At 38.7% G+C, this 20,881-nt stretch overlaps 1 protein-coding gene across 1 annotated transcript in view; it reads left to right on the top strand.

Moving 5' to 3' along the window:
* The window catches only part of LOC102900754, a 160,140-nt gene that overhangs the window by 22,314 nt on the left and 116,945 nt on the right, over positions 1–20,881 (top strand). Inside the window, exons 2-6 of the mRNA XM_045048630.1 lie at positions 8,210–8,395; positions 8,734–8,839; positions 14,425–14,501; positions 15,996–16,187; positions 18,849–19,019. Coding sequence (XP_044904565.1) covers positions 8,210–8,395; positions 8,734–8,839; positions 14,425–14,501; positions 15,996–16,187; positions 18,849–19,019 — 732 coding nt within the window. The remainder of the gene's footprint in view (positions 1–8,209; positions 8,396–8,733; positions 8,840–14,424; positions 14,502–15,995; positions 16,188–18,848; positions 19,020–20,881) is intronic.

The raw sequence follows: 20,881 nt of genomic DNA, 5'->3' as shown, positions 1-20,881 counted from the left end.
CATTTCTTGCACTGTTTTGTTTGTTGTTGGTGTTTTCTACACTCTTATCTTTCTGTATTCATTTTTTATATTTCTACATTAGTCTTCTTCAAGTTTAATACATTTGTGTTCTGCTGTGTCCGTTTGGCTCTTAAGACCATCCAATGTATCCATATTTCAGATATTTATTTGTAATTTTAGTATAACACATGGTTATTTTTATAGTTTCAATTTTCTTTTGAATATCTGTTTTTTAAAATTTATTTTATCTATTGTTTCCCTGTCGTTCCTTTAACATACTTAAAATAGCTATTTTAGTGACCTTGACACTAATTCCAACATCTGAATATGAGTGTCTGGCTTCCAGAATCCATTTGTTTTTGCTTCATTTTTTATCACATTTTTTGCTTCTTTATGTATCTTTTAATTTTTTATACAAAGCCATACATTTCATATGAAATAAATGTAAATGTTCATATTATTTACCGTCCCCCACCCCGATTGACAAGAGTGTTTGCTTTTTATTGATCTAATCAAGAAATGAGCTCAGATGGGTCTGAGTTGCACTTCTGGTTTGAGTCAGTCCACTTCTGGTTTAAAAAGTCTAAAAGTAAAGACCTTCTTGCCTTTTTATCAAGAATCTGATTGGTCTCATCTTCATCCATCCCAAAATACTCTGAGGGATTTATCCTGCTTTTCTGATGTTTTGACCTCTGTTCTTTAATCTCACCCTGAGTGACTTTCAAATTTGGCAACTGTTTTGATGAGGATACAGGTGTGTATTTGAAGCATGATCTTTTTCTTATTGGGACTTTTTCTTTTTTATATATATATATATATATGAAATTTATTGACAAATTGGTTTCCATACAACACCCAGTGCTCATCCCAAAAGGTGCCCTCCTCAATACCCATCACCCACCCTCTCCTCCCTCCCACCCCCCATCAACCCTGTTTGTTCTCAGTTTTTAACAGTCTCTTATGCTTTGGCTCTCTCCCACTCTAACCTCTTTTTTTTTTTTTCCTTCCCCTCCCCCATGGGTTCCTGTTAAGTTTCTCAGGATCCACATAAGAGTGAAACCATATGGTATCTGTCTTTCTCTGTATGGCTTATTTCACTTAGCATCACACTCTCCAGTTCCATCCACGTTGCTACAAAAGGCCATATTTCATTTTTTCTCATTGCCACGTAGTATTCCATTGTGTATATAAACCACAATTTCTTTATCCATTCATCAGTTGATGGACATTTAGGCTCTTTCCATAATTTGGCTATTGTTGAGACTGCTGCTATGAACATTGGGGTACAAGTGCACCTATGCATCAGTACTCCTGTATCCCTTGGATAAATTCCTAGCAGTGCTATTGCTGGGTCATAGGGAAGGTCTATTTTTAATTTTCTGAGGAACCTCCACACTGCTTTCCAGAGCGGCTGCACCAATTTGCATTCCCACCAACAGTGCAAGAGGGTTCCCGTTTCTCCACATCCTCTCCAGCATCTATAGTCTCCTGATTTGTTCATTTTGGCCACTCTGACTGGCGTGAGGTGATACCCGAGTGTGGTTTTGATTTGTATTTCCCTGATAAGGAGCGACGCTGAACATCTTTTCATGTGCCTGTTGGCCATCCGGATGTCTTCTTTAGAGAAGTGTCTATTCATGTTTTCTGCCCATTTCTTCACTGGGTTATTTGTTTTTCGGGTGTGGAGTTTGGTGAGCTCTTTATAGATTTTGGATACTAGCCCTTTGTCCGATATGTCATTTGCGAATATCTTTTCCCATTCCGTTGGTTGCCTTTTAGTTTTGTTGGTTGTTTCCTTTGCTGTGCAGAAGCTTTTTATTTTCATAAGGTCCCAGTAATTCACTTTTGCTTTTAATTCCCTTGCCTTTGGGGATGTGTTGAGTAAGAGATTGCTACGGCTGAGGTCAGAGAGGTCTTTTCCTGCTTTCTCCTCTAAGGTTTTGATGGTTTCCTGTCTCACATTTAGGTCCTTTATCCATTTTGAGTTTATTTTTGTGAATGGTGTGAGAAAGTAGTCTAGTTTCAACCTTCTGCATGTTGCTGTCCAGTTCTCCCAGCACCATTTGTTAAAGAGGCTGTCTTTTTTCCATTGGATGTTCTTTCCTGCTTTGTCAAAGATGAGTTGGCCATACGTTTGTGGGTCTAGTTCTGGGGTTTCTATTCTATTCCATTGGTCTATGTGTCTGTTTTTGTGCCAATACCATGCTGTCTTGATGATGACAGCTTTGTAGTAGAGGCTAAAGTCTGGGATTATGATGCCTCCTGCTTTGGTCTTCTTCTTCAAAATTCCTTTGGCTATTCGGGGCCTTTTGTGGTTCCATATGAATTTTAGGATTGCTTGTTCTAGTTTCAAGAAGAATGCTGGTGCAATTTTGATTGGACTGCATTGAATGTGTAGATAGCTTTGGGTAGTATTGACATTTTGACAATATTTATTTTTCCAATCCATGAGCAGGGAATGTCTTTCCATTTCTTTAAATCTTCTTCAATTTCCTTCATAAGCTTTCTATAGTTTTCAGCATACAGATCCTTTACATCTTTGGTTAGATTTATTCCTAGGTATTTTATGCTTCTTGGTGCAATTGTGAATGGGATCCGTTTCTTTATTTGTCTTTCTGTTGCTTCATTGTTAGTGTATAAGAATGCAACTGATTTCTGTACATTGATTTTGTATCCTGCAACTTTGCTGAATTCATGTATCAGTTCTAGCAGACTTTTGGTGGAGTCTGTCGGATTTTCCATGTATAATATCATGTCATCTGCAAAAAGCGAAAGCTTAACTTCATCTTTGCCAATTTTGATGCCTTTGATTTCCTTTTGTTGTCTGATTGCTGATGCTAGAACTTCCAGTACTATGTTAAACAGCAGCGGTGAGAGTGGACATCCTTGTCGTGTTCCTGATCTCAGGTAAAAAGCTCTCAGTTTTTCCCCATTGAGGATGATGTTAGCTGTGGGCTTTTCATAAATGGCTTTTATGATCTTTAAGTATGTTCCTTCTATCCCGACTTTCTCAAGGGTTTTTATTAAGAAAGGGTGCTGGATTTTGTCAAAGGCCTTTTCTGCATCGATTGACAGGATCATATGGTTCTTCTCTTTTTTTTTGTTAATGTGATGTATCACGTTGATTGATTTGCGAATGTTGAACCAGCCCTGCATCCCAGGAATGAATCCCACTTGATCATGGTGAATAATTCTTTTTATATGCCGTTGAATTCGATTTGCTAGTATCTTATTGAGAATTTTTGTATCCATATTCATCGGGGATATTGGCTGTAGTTCTCTTTTTTTACTGGGTCTCTGTCTGGTTTAGGAATCAAAGTAATACTGGCTTCATAGAATGAGTCTGGAAGTTTTCCTTCCCTTTCTATTTCTTGGAATAGCTTGAGAAGGATAGGTATTATCTCTGCTTTAAACGTCTGGTAGAACTCCCCTGGGAAGCCATCTGGTCCTGGACTCTTATTTGTTGGGAGATTTTTGATAACCGATTCAATTTCTTCGCTGGTTATGGGTCTGTTCAAGCTTTCTATTTCCTCCTGATTGAGTTTTGGAAGAGTGTGGGTGTTCAGGAATTTGTCCATTTCTTCCAGGTTGTCCAATTTGTTGGCATATAATTTTTCATAGTATTCCCTGATAATTGTTTGTATCTCTGAGGGATTGGTTGTAATAATTCCATTTTCATTCATGATTTTATCTATTTGGGTCATCTCCCTTTTCTTTTTGAGAAGCCTGGCTAGAGCTTTGTCAATTTTGTTTATTTTTTCAAAAAACCAACTCTTGGTTTCGTTGATCTGCTCTACAGTTTTTTTAGATACTATATTGTTTATTTCTGCTCTGATCTTTATTATTTCTCTTCTTCTGCTGGGTTTAGGCTGCCTTTGCTGTTCTGCTTCTAGTTCCTTTAGGTGTGCTGTTAGATTTTGTATTTGGGATTTTTCTTGTTTCTTGAGATAGGCCTGGATTGCAATGTATTTTCCTCTCAGGACTGCCTTCGCTGCGTCCCAAAGCGTTTGGATTGTTGTATTTTCATTTTCGTTTGTTTCCATATATTTTTTAATTTCTTCCCTAATTGCCTGGTTGACCCACTCATTCTTTAGTAGGGTGTTCTTTAACCTCCATGCTTTTGGAGGTTTTCCAGACTTTTTTTTTGTGGTTGATTTCAAGCTTCATAGCATTGTGGTCTGAAAGTATGCATGGTATAATTTCAATTCTTGTAAACTTATGAAGGGCTGTTTTGTGACCCAGTATATGATCTATCTTGGAGAATGTTCCATGTGCACTCGAGAAGAAAGTATATTCTGTTGCTTTGGGATGTAGAGTTCTAAATATATCTGTCAAGTCCATTTGATCCAATGTCTCATTCAGGGCCCTTGTTTCTTTATTGACCATGTGTCTAGATGATCTATCCATTTCTGTAAGTGGGGTGTTAAAGTCCCCTGCAATTACCACATTCTTATCGATAAGGTTGCTTATGTTTATGAGTAATTGTTTTATATATTTGGGGGCTCCGGTATTCGGCGCATAGACATTTATAATTGTTAGCTCTTCCTGATGGATAGACCCTGTAACTATTATATAATGTCCTTCTTCATCTCTTGTTACAGCCTTTAATTTAAAGTCTAGTTTGTCTGATATAAGTATGGCTACTCCAGCTTTCTTTTGGCTTCCAGTAGCATGATAAATAGTTCTCCATCCCCTCACTCTCAATCTAAAGGTGTCCTCAGGTCTAAAATGAGTCTCTTGTAGACAGCAAATAGATGGTCTTGTTTTTTTATCCATTCTGATACCCTATGTCTTTTGGTTGGTGCATTTAATCCATTTACATTCAGTGTTATTATAAAAAGATACGGGTTTAGAGCCATTGTGATGTCTGTATGTTTTATGCTGGTAGTGATGTCTCTGGGACTTTGTCTCACAGGGTCCCCCTTAGGATCTCTTGTAGGGCTGGTTTAGTGGTGACAAATTCCTTCAGTTTTTGTTTGTTTGGGAAGACCTTTATCTCTCCTTCTATTCTAAATGACAGACTTGCTGGATAAAGGATTCTTGGCTGCATAATTTTTCTGTCTAGCACCCTGAAAATCTCGTGCCAATTCTTTCTGGCATGCCAAGTTTCAAAAGAGAGATCAGTCACGAGTCTTATAGGTCTCCCTTTATATGTGAGGGCACGTTTACCCCTTGCTGCTTTCAGAATTTTCTCTTTATCCTTGTATTTTGCCAGTTTCACTATGATATGTCGTGCAGAAGATCGATTCAAGTTACGTCTGAAGGGAGTTCTCTGTGCCTCTTGGATTTCAATGCCTTTTTCCTTCCCCAGTTCAGGGAAGTTCTCAGCTATGATTTCTTCAAGTACCCCTTCAGCACCTTTCCCTCTCTCTTCCTCCTCTGGGATACCACTTATGCGTATATTATTTCTTTTTAGTGTATCACTTAGTTCTCTAATTTTCCCCTCATACTCCTGGATTTTTTATCTCTCTTTTTCTCAGCTTCCTCTTTTTCCATAACTTTATCTTCTAGTTCACCTATTGTCTCCTCTGCCTCTTCAAGCCTAGCTGTGGTGGTTTCCATTTTGTTATGCATTTCGTTTAAAGTGTTTTTCAGCTCCTCGTGACTGTTCCTTAGTCCCTTGATCTCTGTAGCAAGAGATTCTCTGCTGTCCCGTATACTGTTTTCAAGCCCAGCGATTAATTTTATGACTATTATTCTAAATTCACTTTCTGTTATATTATTTAAATCCTTTTTGATCAGCTCATTAGCTGTTGTTATTTCCTGGAGATTCTTCTGAGGGGAATTCTTCCGCTTGGTCATTTTGGATAGTCCCTGGCGTGGTGAGGACCTGCAGGGCACTTCCCCTGTGCTGTGGTGTATAACTGGAGTTGGTGGGTGGTGCCGCAGTCAGACCTGATGTCTGCCCCCAGCCCACCGCTGGGGCCACAGTCAGACTGGTGTGTGCCTTCTCTTCCCCTCTCCTAGGGGCGGGATTCACTGTGGGGTGGTGTGGCCCATCTGGGCTACTTGCACACTGCCAGGCTTGTGATGCTGGGGATCTGGCGTATTAGCTGGGGTGGGTAGGCAAGGTGCACGGGGGCAAGAGGGGCAGGCTTACCTCGCTTCTCCTTAGGTGATCCTCTTCAGGAGGGGCCCTGTGGCAGCGGGAGGGAGTCAGATCCGCTGCCGGAGGTTTGGCTCCGCAGAAGCACAGAGTTGGGTGTTTGCGCGGAGCGAGCAAGTTCCCTGGCAGGAACTGGTTCCCTTTGGGATTTTGGCTGGGGGATGGGCGGGGGAGATGGCGCTGGCGAGCGCCTTTGTTCCCCACCAAGCTGAGCTCTGTCATCAGGGGGCTCAGCAGCTCTCCCTCCCTTTGTCCTCCAGCCTTCCCGCTTTCCGAGCAGAGCTGTTAACTTATGACCTCCCAGACGCTAAGTCGCGCTTGTTGTGGGAACACAGTCCGTCAGGCCCCTCCGCTTTTGCAAGCCAGACTCGGGGGCTCTGCTTGGCCGGCGAGCCGCCCCTCCGCCCCGGCTCCCTCCCGCCAGTCCGTGGAGCGCGCACCGCCTCGCCGCCCTTCCTACCCTCTTCCGTGGGCCTCTCGTCTGCGTTTGGCTCCGGCGACTCCGTTCTGCTAATCCTCTGGTGGTTTTCTGGGTTGTTTAGGCAGGTGTAGGTGGAATCTAAGTGATCAGCAGGACGTGCGGTGAGCCCATCGTCCTCCTAAGCCGCCATCTTGCCGCTATCTTATTGGGACTTTCTCTATGAAACTATAGGAATTTTTACTCGACTCTTAGGCTCCAGCAGAGCACTCTCATTGTGCAAGGTTTCAGAATTTTTCCTGTTAGACATACCTCCAAAAGTGTCTGCTGCTTCTTTCCCTCATTAACATCCCTCCATTCAGGCAAAGCCTAATCTTCAATCCATACCCAGAGTTGGCAAACATAACCAGGTAAGAGATGGCCAGAAACAATATGTTGCTAAAAGAGGCCTTTCCCACTTTGGTTTAGTTCATTTAATCACTTTTCTTCTCACTATTTCCAGGATTTCCAGTTCCTTTCAACACACACACATGAAAACACCCCTACTGCTCCCCGCCCTCCCCACACAGAGTTTGTTATTGTTTTTCCAATTTGCTGTAGGATGTTGTTTTGTTCCAACCTATTTTGTCATATTTGGAATATTCCCATGCAATTTTGTATCATCTTACCACACTTTATTTCACTAACTAGAATTTATCTACCTGTAATGCATATTGTACATGTCTTTAATTACTTATTTAATAACTAACTTCCCTGGTAGAGTGGAAACACTTGAGATCAGGTACTTTGTCTCTTTTTAAATTTATTGTTTTTCTTCAGAACTTAGAATAGCACCGAGTAAGTATTTTCCAAATCAACAGATGAATAGTAGAATGCAGTGCAGCAGTTAAGAATAATATAATATCTCACCCATATTCCCTGGCTAAGAGGTCAGGGGTAGCAAATGTTCCCTTACATTCATTTTTCAATTTTCTGTTGGTACACAAATTCCAACTGGCAGATTTTGCCACTATTCTCACCGTTGATGACCTTTGTGTATGTTGTCCTTGCATCCCCAAAGGATAAGTCATTTTTTAAAAAGATTTTGTATTTATTTTGAGAGACGGAGAAAGAGAGACAGTGCAAGTGGTGGTGGGGGGGGGGTGGACAGAGAGAGAGGGAGAGAGAGAATTCCAAGCAGGCACAGTGCTATCAGCACAAAGCCTGATGTGGGGTTCCATCTCACAAAAAGCGAGATAATGACTTGAACTGAAATCAATAGTCCAATGCTTAACTGACTGAGCCACTTAGGCACACCAAGGATAAGTCACTTTTAGCTCTCTACAATGGATATCACTATTGTTCCACAATCTTCATGAAGTGGCATACATTTGCAGGCTGTCAGTTTATTTTCAGGTCTAAAGTAGTGATAAAAATAACAAATAATATCATTATTTTGATAAAAAAGTAATAAAGTAAAGTAAAGCAATTTCTATGGAAAGCTATTTTTACAAATTTATGTAAATTCAATTTCTGTAAGGTTATATATATATATATATATATATATATATATATATATATATATATTAAGACATACATTTGGATGGACATGTAACAGCATAGGTATTTTTAAAAGCAAAAATAAACTAAACATATTGTAAACCTAAATAAACACTTTAGGCAATTACTTTGTTTATTGTTTTTAGATTGTAAAGGACCTCCTCCAAGAAAACAAACTGAAATTTTGTCAGGTGTCTGGTCTGAACAAAACTATCCAGAGGGAACTCAGGCTACATATAAATGCCGACCTGGATATATAACTCTTGGATCTATTGTAATGGAATGCAAGAATGGAAAATGGGTGGCTCTTAATCCACTGAAAATATGTGAGAGTAAGTAATTCATACATTTCTGAAATTTGTGAAAACTTTAGTTTGAAAACACTGTTTGATATTATAGAATTATTAGCTGAATTATATCACAATTATCATTTAAATACAAAATAATATATCATCATTATTCTTAATAAGGAGTTGTAATCTTCCAAAAATAAAAAAAAACCCAACCATACAGATAAGTTTAATAATAAAATGATAACTTTGCCATTTTTCACTTTTCCACATCTTCAATTATGTCCTCTGATGTAATATTAAGTCATTTTCCTTGAGCTCCTACATAAAATGTGTTTCCTGTGTTACTTAATAAAATTATATTCTTTTTTTCATTTTAGAAAGGCCCTGTGGACATCCTGGAGATACATCTTTTGGTACTTTTCAACTTGAAAGAGGAGAAAAGTTTGAATATGGTGCAAAGGTTGTTTACACATGTAATGAGGGGTATGTAGTCAATATGAAAAGAGATTTATAATTGAGATGATTATAATTTAGATAGTAAATAGGGACTGTACTGATTAGTATTTTTAAGGTTACTTTATTTTTCTATGAGCATTTTTATAAGTACCGTAACAAGTAGCCTGAAAAATTAATCTATAATGGAAATGATTACATTTGGATACCTTGTTATCTTCTCAACATTGAAAACTTAAAATGAATCATAATTATGCTGAGAAAGTGTAGTTCTAGGAGGGCTGGAAAATAGTATACATATAAATTAGGATTTATTCCAACAAGTCCTGACTGTATTCTATTATGTGCAGAGTATATGGGATTTCAGTATGTCAGGGACAGTGGGAATGGTAACAAAATCATATTACATGACTGATTTAAGCTTTTAAAATTTAAAAGAAGTAAATATTTTACACTGAAGTAATAATAATTACCACTATTTAAGTTTCCATGGTCTGAAAATTACTCTTATCACATGGACCAAAAGTGCTACTACCTTCATAATCATTGACTCTGTTCTCTAAACTCCTGCTGGATTTTCATGGCTAATCTTAACACTGTAATACCTCTTAAGTGTTCTTTATTCCTGTTATGCCCACCCAGGTCAACAAATTGTTTTGAAGAAAGGTTCATACTTTGGAAAAACAGCATCATTACAAGTTTATACTGCATATATAAAAATAGGATCAAAATTACAAATTGATTTTTATTACTCTTTCATTTATTTCTTGATTTGAGGCAATAAAATATAATATTTTAAAAGTTAGGGTTTGGAATAAGCCTGCATCCCCAAAAATTCACCACTTAATAACTGTATCATTTTTAATATCCCATCACTCCCATTTCCTCAATTATGAAAGTAGAAACATGGGGAACCTGGGTGGCTCAGTCAAGTGGGCATCCAACTCTTCATTTTGGCTTAGGTCATGATCCCAGGGGTTGTGGGATTGAGCCCTGCATCAAGCTATGCACTGAGCATGGAGCCTGCTTGGGATTCTGTCTCTCCCTCTGCCCCTCTTCCCAACTTTCACATTTTCTCTGTCTGTCTCTCTCTCTAAAAAGAAAAAAAAAAAGTAGAAACATAGCAGGTACATCATCGGATTGGTGAAAAACATAAATAAGACACACACTGAAGACCTTCAAAGCATTCTTGGGATATTGCAGACACCCAATAAGTCTTAGTTCTTAACAATTTTAGGCTTTGTTCACTATCTGAGATTTTTCAAACATATTTTTAGTTCAACTTTCAATCATTGCTGCTGACTTCTTATACATGAACACATAGATGAAGACATCTGGGCCTAAATTTTCCAATTACCTCACTGTTCACTTCTGTAACATCCCTTTCAATACAGGCTTGTCTGACCCCTTTAGGTTCCATATTGGACCTCGCAAAAAGGGATCAAAACTCATAGACTTCATCCACTAGATTCCTAGACTTCAGCAATAAATATTTATAATTTGGTGAAAAAATCAGCAACATACTTTACCTCCTACTCTGGCTCCACTTAATTCATCTTTGCTTCCTTCATCTTGTATGAATTCTGGGCAAACTCAGTTAAAGACTCTATAAAAGTAACTGCCTCTGCCACTCAGCTTGGGCCTCCACCAAGGACTAGATATCATCAGGGAAATAAAAGTCCTTGGACTATGCAAGATCAACAAACATCAATTTTATGCTATTTTAAAAATTTTAGAGAGATTGTTTTACCTACCTGAAGGGATGTAAATCTTTTGTCCTAGTTGTGGAAACAATGTAGAATGGGTTTACTACACCCATGGTTTCTGCTAGTCAACCAACCCTCTTTGATCCCTTGTCCCCATCCACCTTTTCTCTGCTAAATACCTATTTAGCTGAATACTAGCCACTTATCAGGATACTTGATATGGATATCTAGTTTCAGTATCCTACAGGTAGGTAGTTTTAAGGAAGCACTCTGCAAAACGTTTTTCTGCTATTTCGCCCAGCTGGGGTTGCTGATACATAAGCTATTACTTTCACCCAAGTACCAACATTTGGACAAGCTCTTTTTCTTCCCCCTTTCCCTATGTATATGGGCCATAGGCAGTTTTGTGTAGAATTTGGCAGAATTCCTAAAACACCCACCTAAAACAGGTGGGTTTCTGGTGTAGATGGAAAATGTTAACCAGGAAAGTACTTTCTATGTTGGAGCAGGGTACCAGTAGAAGAGACAAAGAAGAAATTTTAATAGCCAATTATTTTTTTCCTTTATATGAAAAAAACATAGAGTAATTATTTGACTTCAAGTTCTGTGATTCTCATTTAATCTATTAAAAGTTTTTCTTCCTTCAGAGAATTAGGAACAAACAGTAACATTCAGAGAAATACAAAGTATTTTTTGAGGGAGAAAGTTTGTTTGTTTGTTCTTTTACTTGTGTAATGGGTGAAGCAATCCTTATTTGCAGACAAAGGAAACATTTGTCTATGTAGAATTATTTAGAAGTTTAGGAGAGGCCCTTCTCAAAATTATCTCTTGTGATTATCAAAATCCTGCCCATTAATTATTTTTTAAGAAAAAGATTTCTGCTTCTTGCTGTCCACTGTAATATTAAAAAATATTAAGAAGGATGATTTGCTTTGCTCTAAAGCCTCTAGTAATGATTGTACATTTTGCATCTGCCCCAAGGAACTTTCATGCAAGTAGAGCATTTAGGATTTTCAGCACTGGCTTGATGGGTTCCACAGTTAGATAAATTTGACATTGAATAGGATTTATAAGGAAACCTGACTCAATGACCACACTCTAAAAAATGCATAGGATGGAGACAGGAAAATGAAGACAAGTGTTAAAAATATACCACATGCTGTGTTGGCTAGTACTATCCTTGATTATGTAAAAAGCCCCAAATGTTCCAAAAATGTCATAATTGTGGAGGGTAGGAGTATGGAACAAGAGTAGAGGAAGGGTAACATATTGTTAATTCTTGGTTATTATCATGTTTTTGGTTTTTGGTTTTGGTGGTAGTTCAAGGAGGTTATAACATTGTTAATGTGTAACTAATTGACTAACTCAGTGAAAAACATAAGAGGATATTTAGCACGAAATTGTAATGAGTTTGTGTCATGAACCAAGGATTATGATTATTCCTAGTCCGTGTGCCTGAAGATTTAGCGCCTTTCTTAAGTAAGAAAGAAGCTTAAAAAAGATAGAAAGGGGTGCCTGGATGGCTCAATTAGTTAAGTGTCCCACTATTTTAATTCATCATGACTATTTTTCAGTTCCTTGATCTCTGCAGCAATAGATTCTCTGCTGTCTTCTATGCTTTTTTCAAGCCCAGAAATTAATCTTATGACTATTATTCTAAATTATTGTTCAGTTATATTGTTTATATCTGTTTTGATCAGTTCTTTAGCTGTCAATTCTTCCTGGAATTGTTTTTGAGGAGAATTCTTCTGGTTCATCATTTTGGCTAGTTTTCTGTCCCTTATGAGTTTTAAAAGCTTGTTATGTGCCCTGCACCTGCGAGCGCTACTATATTAAAGAGGGGCCAGTGTCCAGGGCCTGGGCTTTCAGAAGATGTTTTTTTTGGAGAGCATTACTTGCTCTCTGTTGTTGTGACTTTGGTTACTTTATCTCCCTATTCCTAGTGGTGTTTTGGACCCTCTACCAGGTGTGCCTTGATTTGTTCATTGAAGTAGCCCTGGAAAGGAAAACAAACAAGCAAAAAACAAACAGAAAACAAAACAAACAAACCAAAAAAACCCAAAAACGAAAAAACAGAAACACCAGCTACAAGTAAATAACAGGGTGGAGGTGGTGCTGATGCAAGAGGCCTTATCCCATACAAAGAGAGAAGTGACAGGGGCAGGGAAAAAGGAAAGAAAATAAAAATTGACCAGACAGAGAAACTACATGGCTTAATCCAGAGAGAGAGAAAGGAAAATAAAGAAGGAGGCAGGGAAAAAGAAAAGAAAAGAAAAGAAAAGAAAAGAAAAGAAAAGAAAAGAAAAGAAAATTGTCCAGACAGAGAAACTATATGGCTTAATCCAGAGTGAGAAAGGAAAATAAAGAAGTATAGAACATGTATCAAGAGAATAGATTAAATGTATCTGCTTAAGCAAACCAACAACCAGAGGAACCAGACTAGAGGAGGGAAGAGATAAGAAGGAGAAAGGGAAGGAAGAATATATCTATATAATAAAAATTGTCCGGGGAATTAAATCAAGCAATGCAACAGCCTTAGTCTGAAGGAGGGGCTGTTGGGTTCATCCACGTGAGTCCCGCTCTGGTAGATAGGCAGTTATCAGGCGCAGAGGGGTGTGGTTTGGTGTGGGTGGATCCTACCTCCCCTGTGGGTCCACTATCCCCTACCAGAAGCCCCACTCCCCTACCGGAAGCCCCTTTCCCCTACCGGAAGCCCCACCTTGTTGGTGATGGAGAGAAAAATGGTGCCACCCCAGTCTCTCCTCCATGGACCAGGTTTCCCAAACCACTCTTTTCAAGCAGTCTTCACTGTGCCTCTGGCGCAAATGAGGTAGTTTGTCCTGGTCCCCCCCATGCCCGTGCCTCCCTGGTGCTTGGCTGGAATTAACCCCTTATATCTTTAAGGTTCCCACTCCCTCCGCCCTGGTTTGGGGGAAAGTGCTGCTCCTTTGAGTGGATATATACCTTCTTCCCACAGCACTCCAGGGAGTGGGTTGCTTTCTCCCACTGGGGAGTGGGCCTCTGAACTAGTTACCGAGCCCAGGGCTGGCTCCCCTCTTCCCCAGGTGCACAAATAGGATGACTGGCCTGGCCCCAGTCTGGAGGAAGCCCCTGAGTTCAAGATTGGATCCTTCTATGTCTCAGTCTGTGGTTTTCCTCTTATCCAGATAGAGTCCTATGCATCCCCAGCCTCTCTTTCTCTTCCCTTTGTCTCTCCGCAGAAGGGGATCCCTCCCCTCTGTTCATTTTCTCTCTCCCAGTTTGCAATCATGCACCTATGGCCCATCAGGTTGTCACGGTGGGTCCCTGGAAGCATCTCTGTCACTTTGCCATGGACTCTTGGAGTTCAAGGTCCTTTGGCCTCAACACTGCTTTGTTTTAGAGATGAGAGAACTTCAGATCCCCCTACTTCTCCACCTTGTTGGACCCTCTCCCTCGGAATCAAGTGTCCCACTCTTGATTTTGGTTCAGGGCATGATCTCACGGTTCAGGAGATTGAGCCCTGCATCAGGCTCTGCACTGACAATGGGGAACCTGCTTAGGATTCTCTTTCTCCCTCTCTCTCTGCCCATCTCTCTCTCTCTCTTTCTCTCTCCCTCTCTCTCTCAAAATAAATAAACAAAAAAATTATTCATCTCATATACTTACAAAAAGAACACACAAGTTTTAAAAAAAGGAAAGATAGAAATTTTAAAAAAAGAAAGAGAAAGAAAAGAGAGAAAGAAAGGAAGGGAAAAAGTAAGAGGGAGGGGAGAAAAGACAGAAGGAAAGAAGGAAGGGAGAGAGGAAGGAAGTGTATATGCTTCTAATTTTCTCTGAAATGGAGTTCCTGGACATTCAGAATGTATCAAAGTTAATATTGCATATAAATACACATTAGCTCACCACTCTGTTATTTTTGGTTTTCAGGTATCAGATGCTCGGTAGCATCAATTTCCGTGAGTGTGAATCTGATGGATGGACCAATGATGTTCCTATATGTGAAGGTATATGTAAAATTGTTTACAAATACATTCAAATATTTAAAAGAACTAAGACTTTTTTGAGATATCTACATTAAAATAATGCTTAAAGTTTGTAATTATATATTTTTGATTCAGTATTTTTGTGGCTTCTAATATAGAATGGATATTTAAGCTTTTTATTACTATGTTATTTTGTGTTTTATTGACCAAATGTGAATGCAGTTTCATCTGATCTAATGTATTCAAAGTATTAGAGATTAGGAAATCTAAAACCTATTTTCCTTTCCTTTTGGATTCTAAACACTAGAAATAGCACAAGGATCAGAATTTCACCTTTACTAATGAATACATACTCAATCAATGTCCACCCAAATGCAGAGATTGTCAATAACAGCTGAAATGGAGACCATGATTCAGTTATCTCTCCCCTCTTGCATGGCAAAGGAGGTTTTCCTGTGGTCTTAGTCTTACTGAAAAGAGGCAGGAAGTAAGGAAGAGCTCTACTTTTCTTACTGATCCATAAAGCCAAGAGTCAGAATGAGAAAAATGTAGATCCTGTTTCTAAATTTTGGGATAGTAATGCCAATCTCTCTAGTCATCATGGAAATAGATGAGTCAGAGTAGTCTTTCTTAGTTCCATGGTGAGAAGTAAATAGAGAGGGAGAGAGATGGGGAAGGAGGGAGGGAATGAGGAAAAGGGGGAGGGAGGGAGGACCAGGAGGATGAAGGAGGAGGAGGAGGAGGGCGAGTGGGAATGTGATCACTCAAAAGTCCCGTTACCTAAAGAAGAGAACTTACGGAAATGAGAGGAAAGATCTAAATGTTTTAAGGAACATCTACACTGAAATCACCTGAGGTGCTTGTTTAAAGCTGAAATTTTGAGTTACTAAAAACCTACTAAATCAGTATCTCAGGTAATAGCGCAGGGAGATAGCCATAGAATTTCCATCTTAATGAGCATCCTGGATGATTCTACTCTAAAATCAAATTTAAATGCCATAACCTACAAGGTATTGGAAAATCTTAAGTAAAATCAAAAGGAATACTCAGATTATTTTGAGCACTGATGTGGGAGAGGAAGGAAAATTAAGGACTGTTTATCTATTGAAAGAAATAGAATCAGAAAGTTTGCATTTATACCTTTTAGGAATACAGTGTTATATTATCCTAGGGCTTAAGTGAAAAATTTCATCTAATTATCTCAAGCTTTATATTTTTCAATTATTTAAGGAACATTTATTTGTTACTGTAAAAATGTAAACTGACATTCAAAGAAATAATTTTTTCTTTGTCCGCTCTCATAGAAAATAATCAGAGATAAGCTTATTGATTTTTTTTTAATTTATAAGCCTTTATATCCAACAAACAGGTTTATCAAATGCTTCTTTAAAAAAATTAAGTAATTCCCCCAATCTTTCTTTGTTAATGACTTTATACCTGTATGTGTATATATACATATTTTTCATAATAAAGTTGTCAAATTCTATTAGGAAAAGTTATATTTATTTTTTTCAGTTGTTAAGTGTTTACCAGTGACACATCCAGAGAATGGGAGATTGACCAGTAGCGCATTGGAACTAGACAAGGAATATACTTTTGGACAAGTAGTACGGTTTGTGTGCAATTCAGGCTTCATGCTTGTTGGGCCTGCAGAAATACATTGCTCAACAAATGGTGTGTGGAGTGGAGAAAGCCCAAAATGTGTGGGTAAGATACATTTACTGTTCATGGGATAGGACAGTTTTAGTTTTTCTCATGAAAATTTGCACTTTTAAATATTATGCATAGAATAATACTAATTATACTAATAACATTAAAACTAACATTTATTGGGCACTTACTATTTGTCAGTAATTGATCTAAGTTCTTTACATTCCATTTTACCTTCAAAATGACTGTGATTTATGCACTGTTTTCACCTCTATTTTATAACTGAGGACATTGTGGGGCAAAAAACTTACATCTCATGACCAAGGTTATGATGGCATAATGGTGGAGTTAAGATTCAAACCTAGGTTATCTGAAACCAAATTCCATGGTCTTATCCATAATTAAATTGTAATGGGCTTTCATGCTCAAATAGAATACTAACCATTTCTGCTGCAAGATTTAATATCGGCCTACAGAACAGGTTTTCTTTTAATTTGTAAGATCAAAAAGTCGTTATTTATTTCTACTGATATATCATTATAACATTCTGTTCTTGAATAACACTTCTAGAATGGGGTCCTATTTTATATTTGCACTGTAAGTTTAGAGAAATATTGTGGCACTAAACTGAATTCACTAAATAACTTTCTGCCTCTTAAAAAAAATTCTATAGTAAACTGCAAGTCAAGATTTCTTTAGTTATAGGGGCGCCTGGGTGGCTCAGTCGGTTAAGCGTCCGACTTCGGCTCAGGTCATGATCTCACGGTCCGTGAGTTCGAGCCCCACATCGGGCTCTGTGCTGACAGCTCAGAGCCTGGAACCTGCTTCCGATTCTGTGTCTCCCTCTCTCTCTGACCCTCCCCTGTTCATGGTCTGTCTCTCTCTGTCTCAAAAATAAATAAACATTAAAAAATTTTTTAAAAAAAGATTTCTTTAGTTATAATACTGCTAACCAGTGTGTCATGACCAGTATGGTGATCAGGCTTTTGTAATGAAACATTATGGTCAGTTTACTTAGAGGTGCCATACTTCACTTTACCAATACTTATTTGGCATATTTATTTTTTTAACATAATCTAAAATTCACACTTTCTTAGTTTAGTCTATCCTATAATGAGATGCAGGGAAAGCATTTGTGTTCTTTAAAACTCTCTCTAACAATATTAGTTCTTCAAGTCAGTAATGGCAATCATATTTCTATTCAGCACAGCAAATACTGTATACCCCAGAGGCTCACAGACGGGGTTTCCTCCTTAAAACTAAATTTCTGAGCACCTGGGTGGCTCAGTCAGTTGAACATCAGACTCCTGATATTAGCTGAGGTTGTGATCTCCCAGTCATGAGATCCAGCCTGGCATCCAGCTCCACGCTCAGAGTGGAGCCTGCTTGGGATCCTCTCTCTCCCTCTGTCTTTGCCCCTCCCCAACTCACGCGCTCTCTCTCTCTCTCTCTCTGTCTCTCTCTCAATCTCTCGCTCTCAAAATAAAATGTGAAAAAAACCTAAATTTCTGTGCTTAGTAAAACCTTACTGGAATAACTAATGCATAAGATACATTTTGAAGAAAGAATGAGACTTTTTCCAACGAAGTTGAGGAGGGGAAAAGTATATCAGTCAGGAGAAGTTCAGGGAGAGGAAGGTACAAATGCAGTGAGGCTTCCAGGAGCCTGAAGCTCCCCTGTTCCATGTCTTCGAGGCCGTTGTGTGGGATGCAAGTAGGGGTAGGTCAGTGATGGCTTGAAGATAGGCCAGTGCAAGGTTCTAAGGTGCTCCATATCATGCTGAAGAATTTGGCTTTTATTCAGACTGAATTGGGAATCGATGGAGGATTTCAGTGGAATCCTTCAACGGAGCGATGAAGGGACAAGAAAAACAGTCATTAAGTTACAAACAGGAAAATAGATTACAGAGGTGCGAGAATAGCATCTGGGAAATTAGTTATTGTTGCCATAATCCCAGGGGGAAATGTTTGAGAGAAGATGGGGGCAAATATGATGGCCAGTTTTTGGGTTTTCTTGACAGAAAATTTTGATGGATGGTAAAGCCACAAAAACAGAAGATGTAATTCATAGATATAATGACAATAGGTTAAATTAACTTCTTTGACAAAGTGTTATGCCAATTATGACTCTATTATCGATAACAAGAAAATATATAATTTTTACAAGTCATTCGGTGAAAATATTTATCACAATAAGCCTATATATCTATACCCAATTATATATATATAGTTGGTATCATTACTGGCCACTATTTACTTGAAGAGGACTAATTTATCTTCAAAGCAAATAAAATAAGCAACATAATTTTTATTTATTTATTTTTGATAGAAAGAGAGAGAAAGCATGAGTAAGGGAGGGACAGAGAAAGAAAGAGAAAGAATCCCAAGAAGGTTCTACACTGCCAGCAGGAAGCCACAGACAGGGTATGATCCCAGGAACCATGAGATCATAACCTGAGCCAAAATCAAGAGCCACTTACTTAAGCAACTGAGCCACCCAGGCACCCCTAGCAACAGAAGTTTAATCAGAATTTTACCTTATTTCAAAAATCAAAATTAAAAACAACAGATAAATTATTCAAGCATCCATGTCAAAATAGAAATTTTGTTTCGTTGTCTGATTTGCCTAAAGGAAACAAAACTTGTATCTTTAACTATGTCTTAGACATGGCTCTTTAATATATAACAAACATTTTGGAATTTAATCCCTTATATTTAGAAATTTCCTGCCAAAAGCCAGAAATCGCAAATGGAAATGCTGCATCTCTGAAGAAAACTTACAAGGAAAACGAACGATTTCAATATACATGTCACCAGGGTTATGAATACAGTAGTAAAGGAGATGCCATATGCACAGCATCGGGATGGACTCCAACCCCTTCATGTAAAGGTAATGTTATATTTCTTTTCTATATATTTTATCAATTCTTTTCATTCATATATTCCTTACAGTGAAGCAGTTTATTTTTTCTCACAATGGAGCGTTAATGTTGACAAGAACCAACTCATATTTTTAAAAAAAAATTTTTTTTTAACATTTATTTATTTTTGAGACAGAGAGAGACAGAGCATGGACGGGGGAGGGTCAGAGAGAGAGGGAGACACAGAATCCGAAACAGGCTCCAGGCTCTGAGCTGTCAGCACAGAGCCCGATGCGGGGCTTGAACTCACAGACCGCGAGATCATGACCTGAGCTGAAGTCGGACGCTTGACCAACTGAGCCACGCAGGCACCCCAAGAACCAACTCATAAATACGATATACTTAATGTTTTATGTGTGCAAAAATTAATTTTGGTATAATTCTCTCGTTCTGAAGATAGACATAAAAGGAACAGGAGAGTTCAATAGCTCGTTAAGTAGTTGGTCTGCGGTCAAAAATCAAGTCTAGAGCAGAGCCAGGGCAATAATAGGCTTCCCAGGCATGATGACTTCTCAGACAGATTGCTCTTCTAAAGCCGAGCAGTTAGCTTTGCAAACAAAGTAAATGAGATGAATACCATGTGAGGGAACCCTCAATTAACAATGGAATTAAGTGGAAATAACTAGAGATTTCACTAAGCACAGGCGTAATATGAATCAATAGTGATGATGATGCAGGGGGGTGGGAGGGGGCACCCACCAAACTCTTTTAGGCTTCCTAATGGGGGATATTGTGCGGATGTAGAATCCACGTCAACTGTGCTTCGTGCCCACCAAAAGTTATGTCTGTAATATTGTGTTCTACTTAGCCTACCTCATTTCAAAAGAGAGAGTTTCAAACTATTGTGGTCAGGATGCAAAACCGTAAAAGGTTGAGTTTAAGACATCATATCATTAGAAGAATAGCAAGAAGGTACAGCTATTACATGTCGCACGGTAACAACTGTGTTGAGCTGTTTGCAAACATTTATGGAAAAGGGTGCGTTAACTTCGGATGCGGGCTGCAGCAGCCAGTGAAACAAGTTACAAGTGCTATCCTACATGAAATCAGAGCTAAGTGCCTTTCTAAAAGGGTGACTTTTATAGATATGGTCATATTGTGGCCCAGGGTAGGTGGGGAGATGGTGAGAAGAGTTGAACTCTTAAGAGCTCTCTGAACTTTTAATCATAGGATTCATAATTCCATGCATAAACCTTGTTTAATGATCCTCTCTTACAAAAACTAGAGTTAGATTTTGAATGATTTTGTTCTTATTTTAAAAAATTTTTTGGTTGAGGGCACCTGGGTGGCTCAGTCGGTTAAACGTCTGACTTCAGGTCATGATCTTGCAGTTCATGAGTTTGAGCCCTGTGTCGGGCTCTGTGCTGACAGCTCAGAGCCTGGAGCCTGCTTTACGTTCTGTGTCTCCCTCTCTCTCTTTCTGCCCTTCCCCCACTCACACTCTGTCTCTCTCAAAAATAAACATTTACAGGGGCGCCTGGGTGGCTCAGTCGGTTAAGCGTCCGACTTCAGCTCAGGTCATGATCTCATGGTCCGTGAGTTCAAGCCCCACGTCGGGCTCTGGGCTGATGGCTCAGAGCCTGGAACCTGCTTCCGATTCTGTGTCTCCCTCTCTCTCTGCCCCTCCCCTGTTCATGCTCTGTCTCTCTCTGTCTCAAAAATAAAATAAACGTTAAAAAAAAATTTTTTTTAAATAAACATTTACAAATTTTTTTTTTAATTTTTTGAACTTTTTTTTAAAAGTAAGCTCCATACCCTACCTGGGGCTTGAACTTACAACCCTGAGATCAAGAGTCACATGCTCTACTGACTCAGCCAGCCAGGCACCCCA

This window comes from Felis catus, chromosome F1 (assembly GCF_018350175.1).
Source record: "Felis catus isolate Fca126 chromosome F1, F.catus_Fca126_mat1.0, whole genome shotgun sequence".
Classification (NCBI taxonomy): Eukaryota; Metazoa; Chordata; class Mammalia; order Carnivora; family Felidae; genus Felis; species Felis catus.
This window is presented reverse-complemented; position numbering and strand designations above follow the sequence as displayed.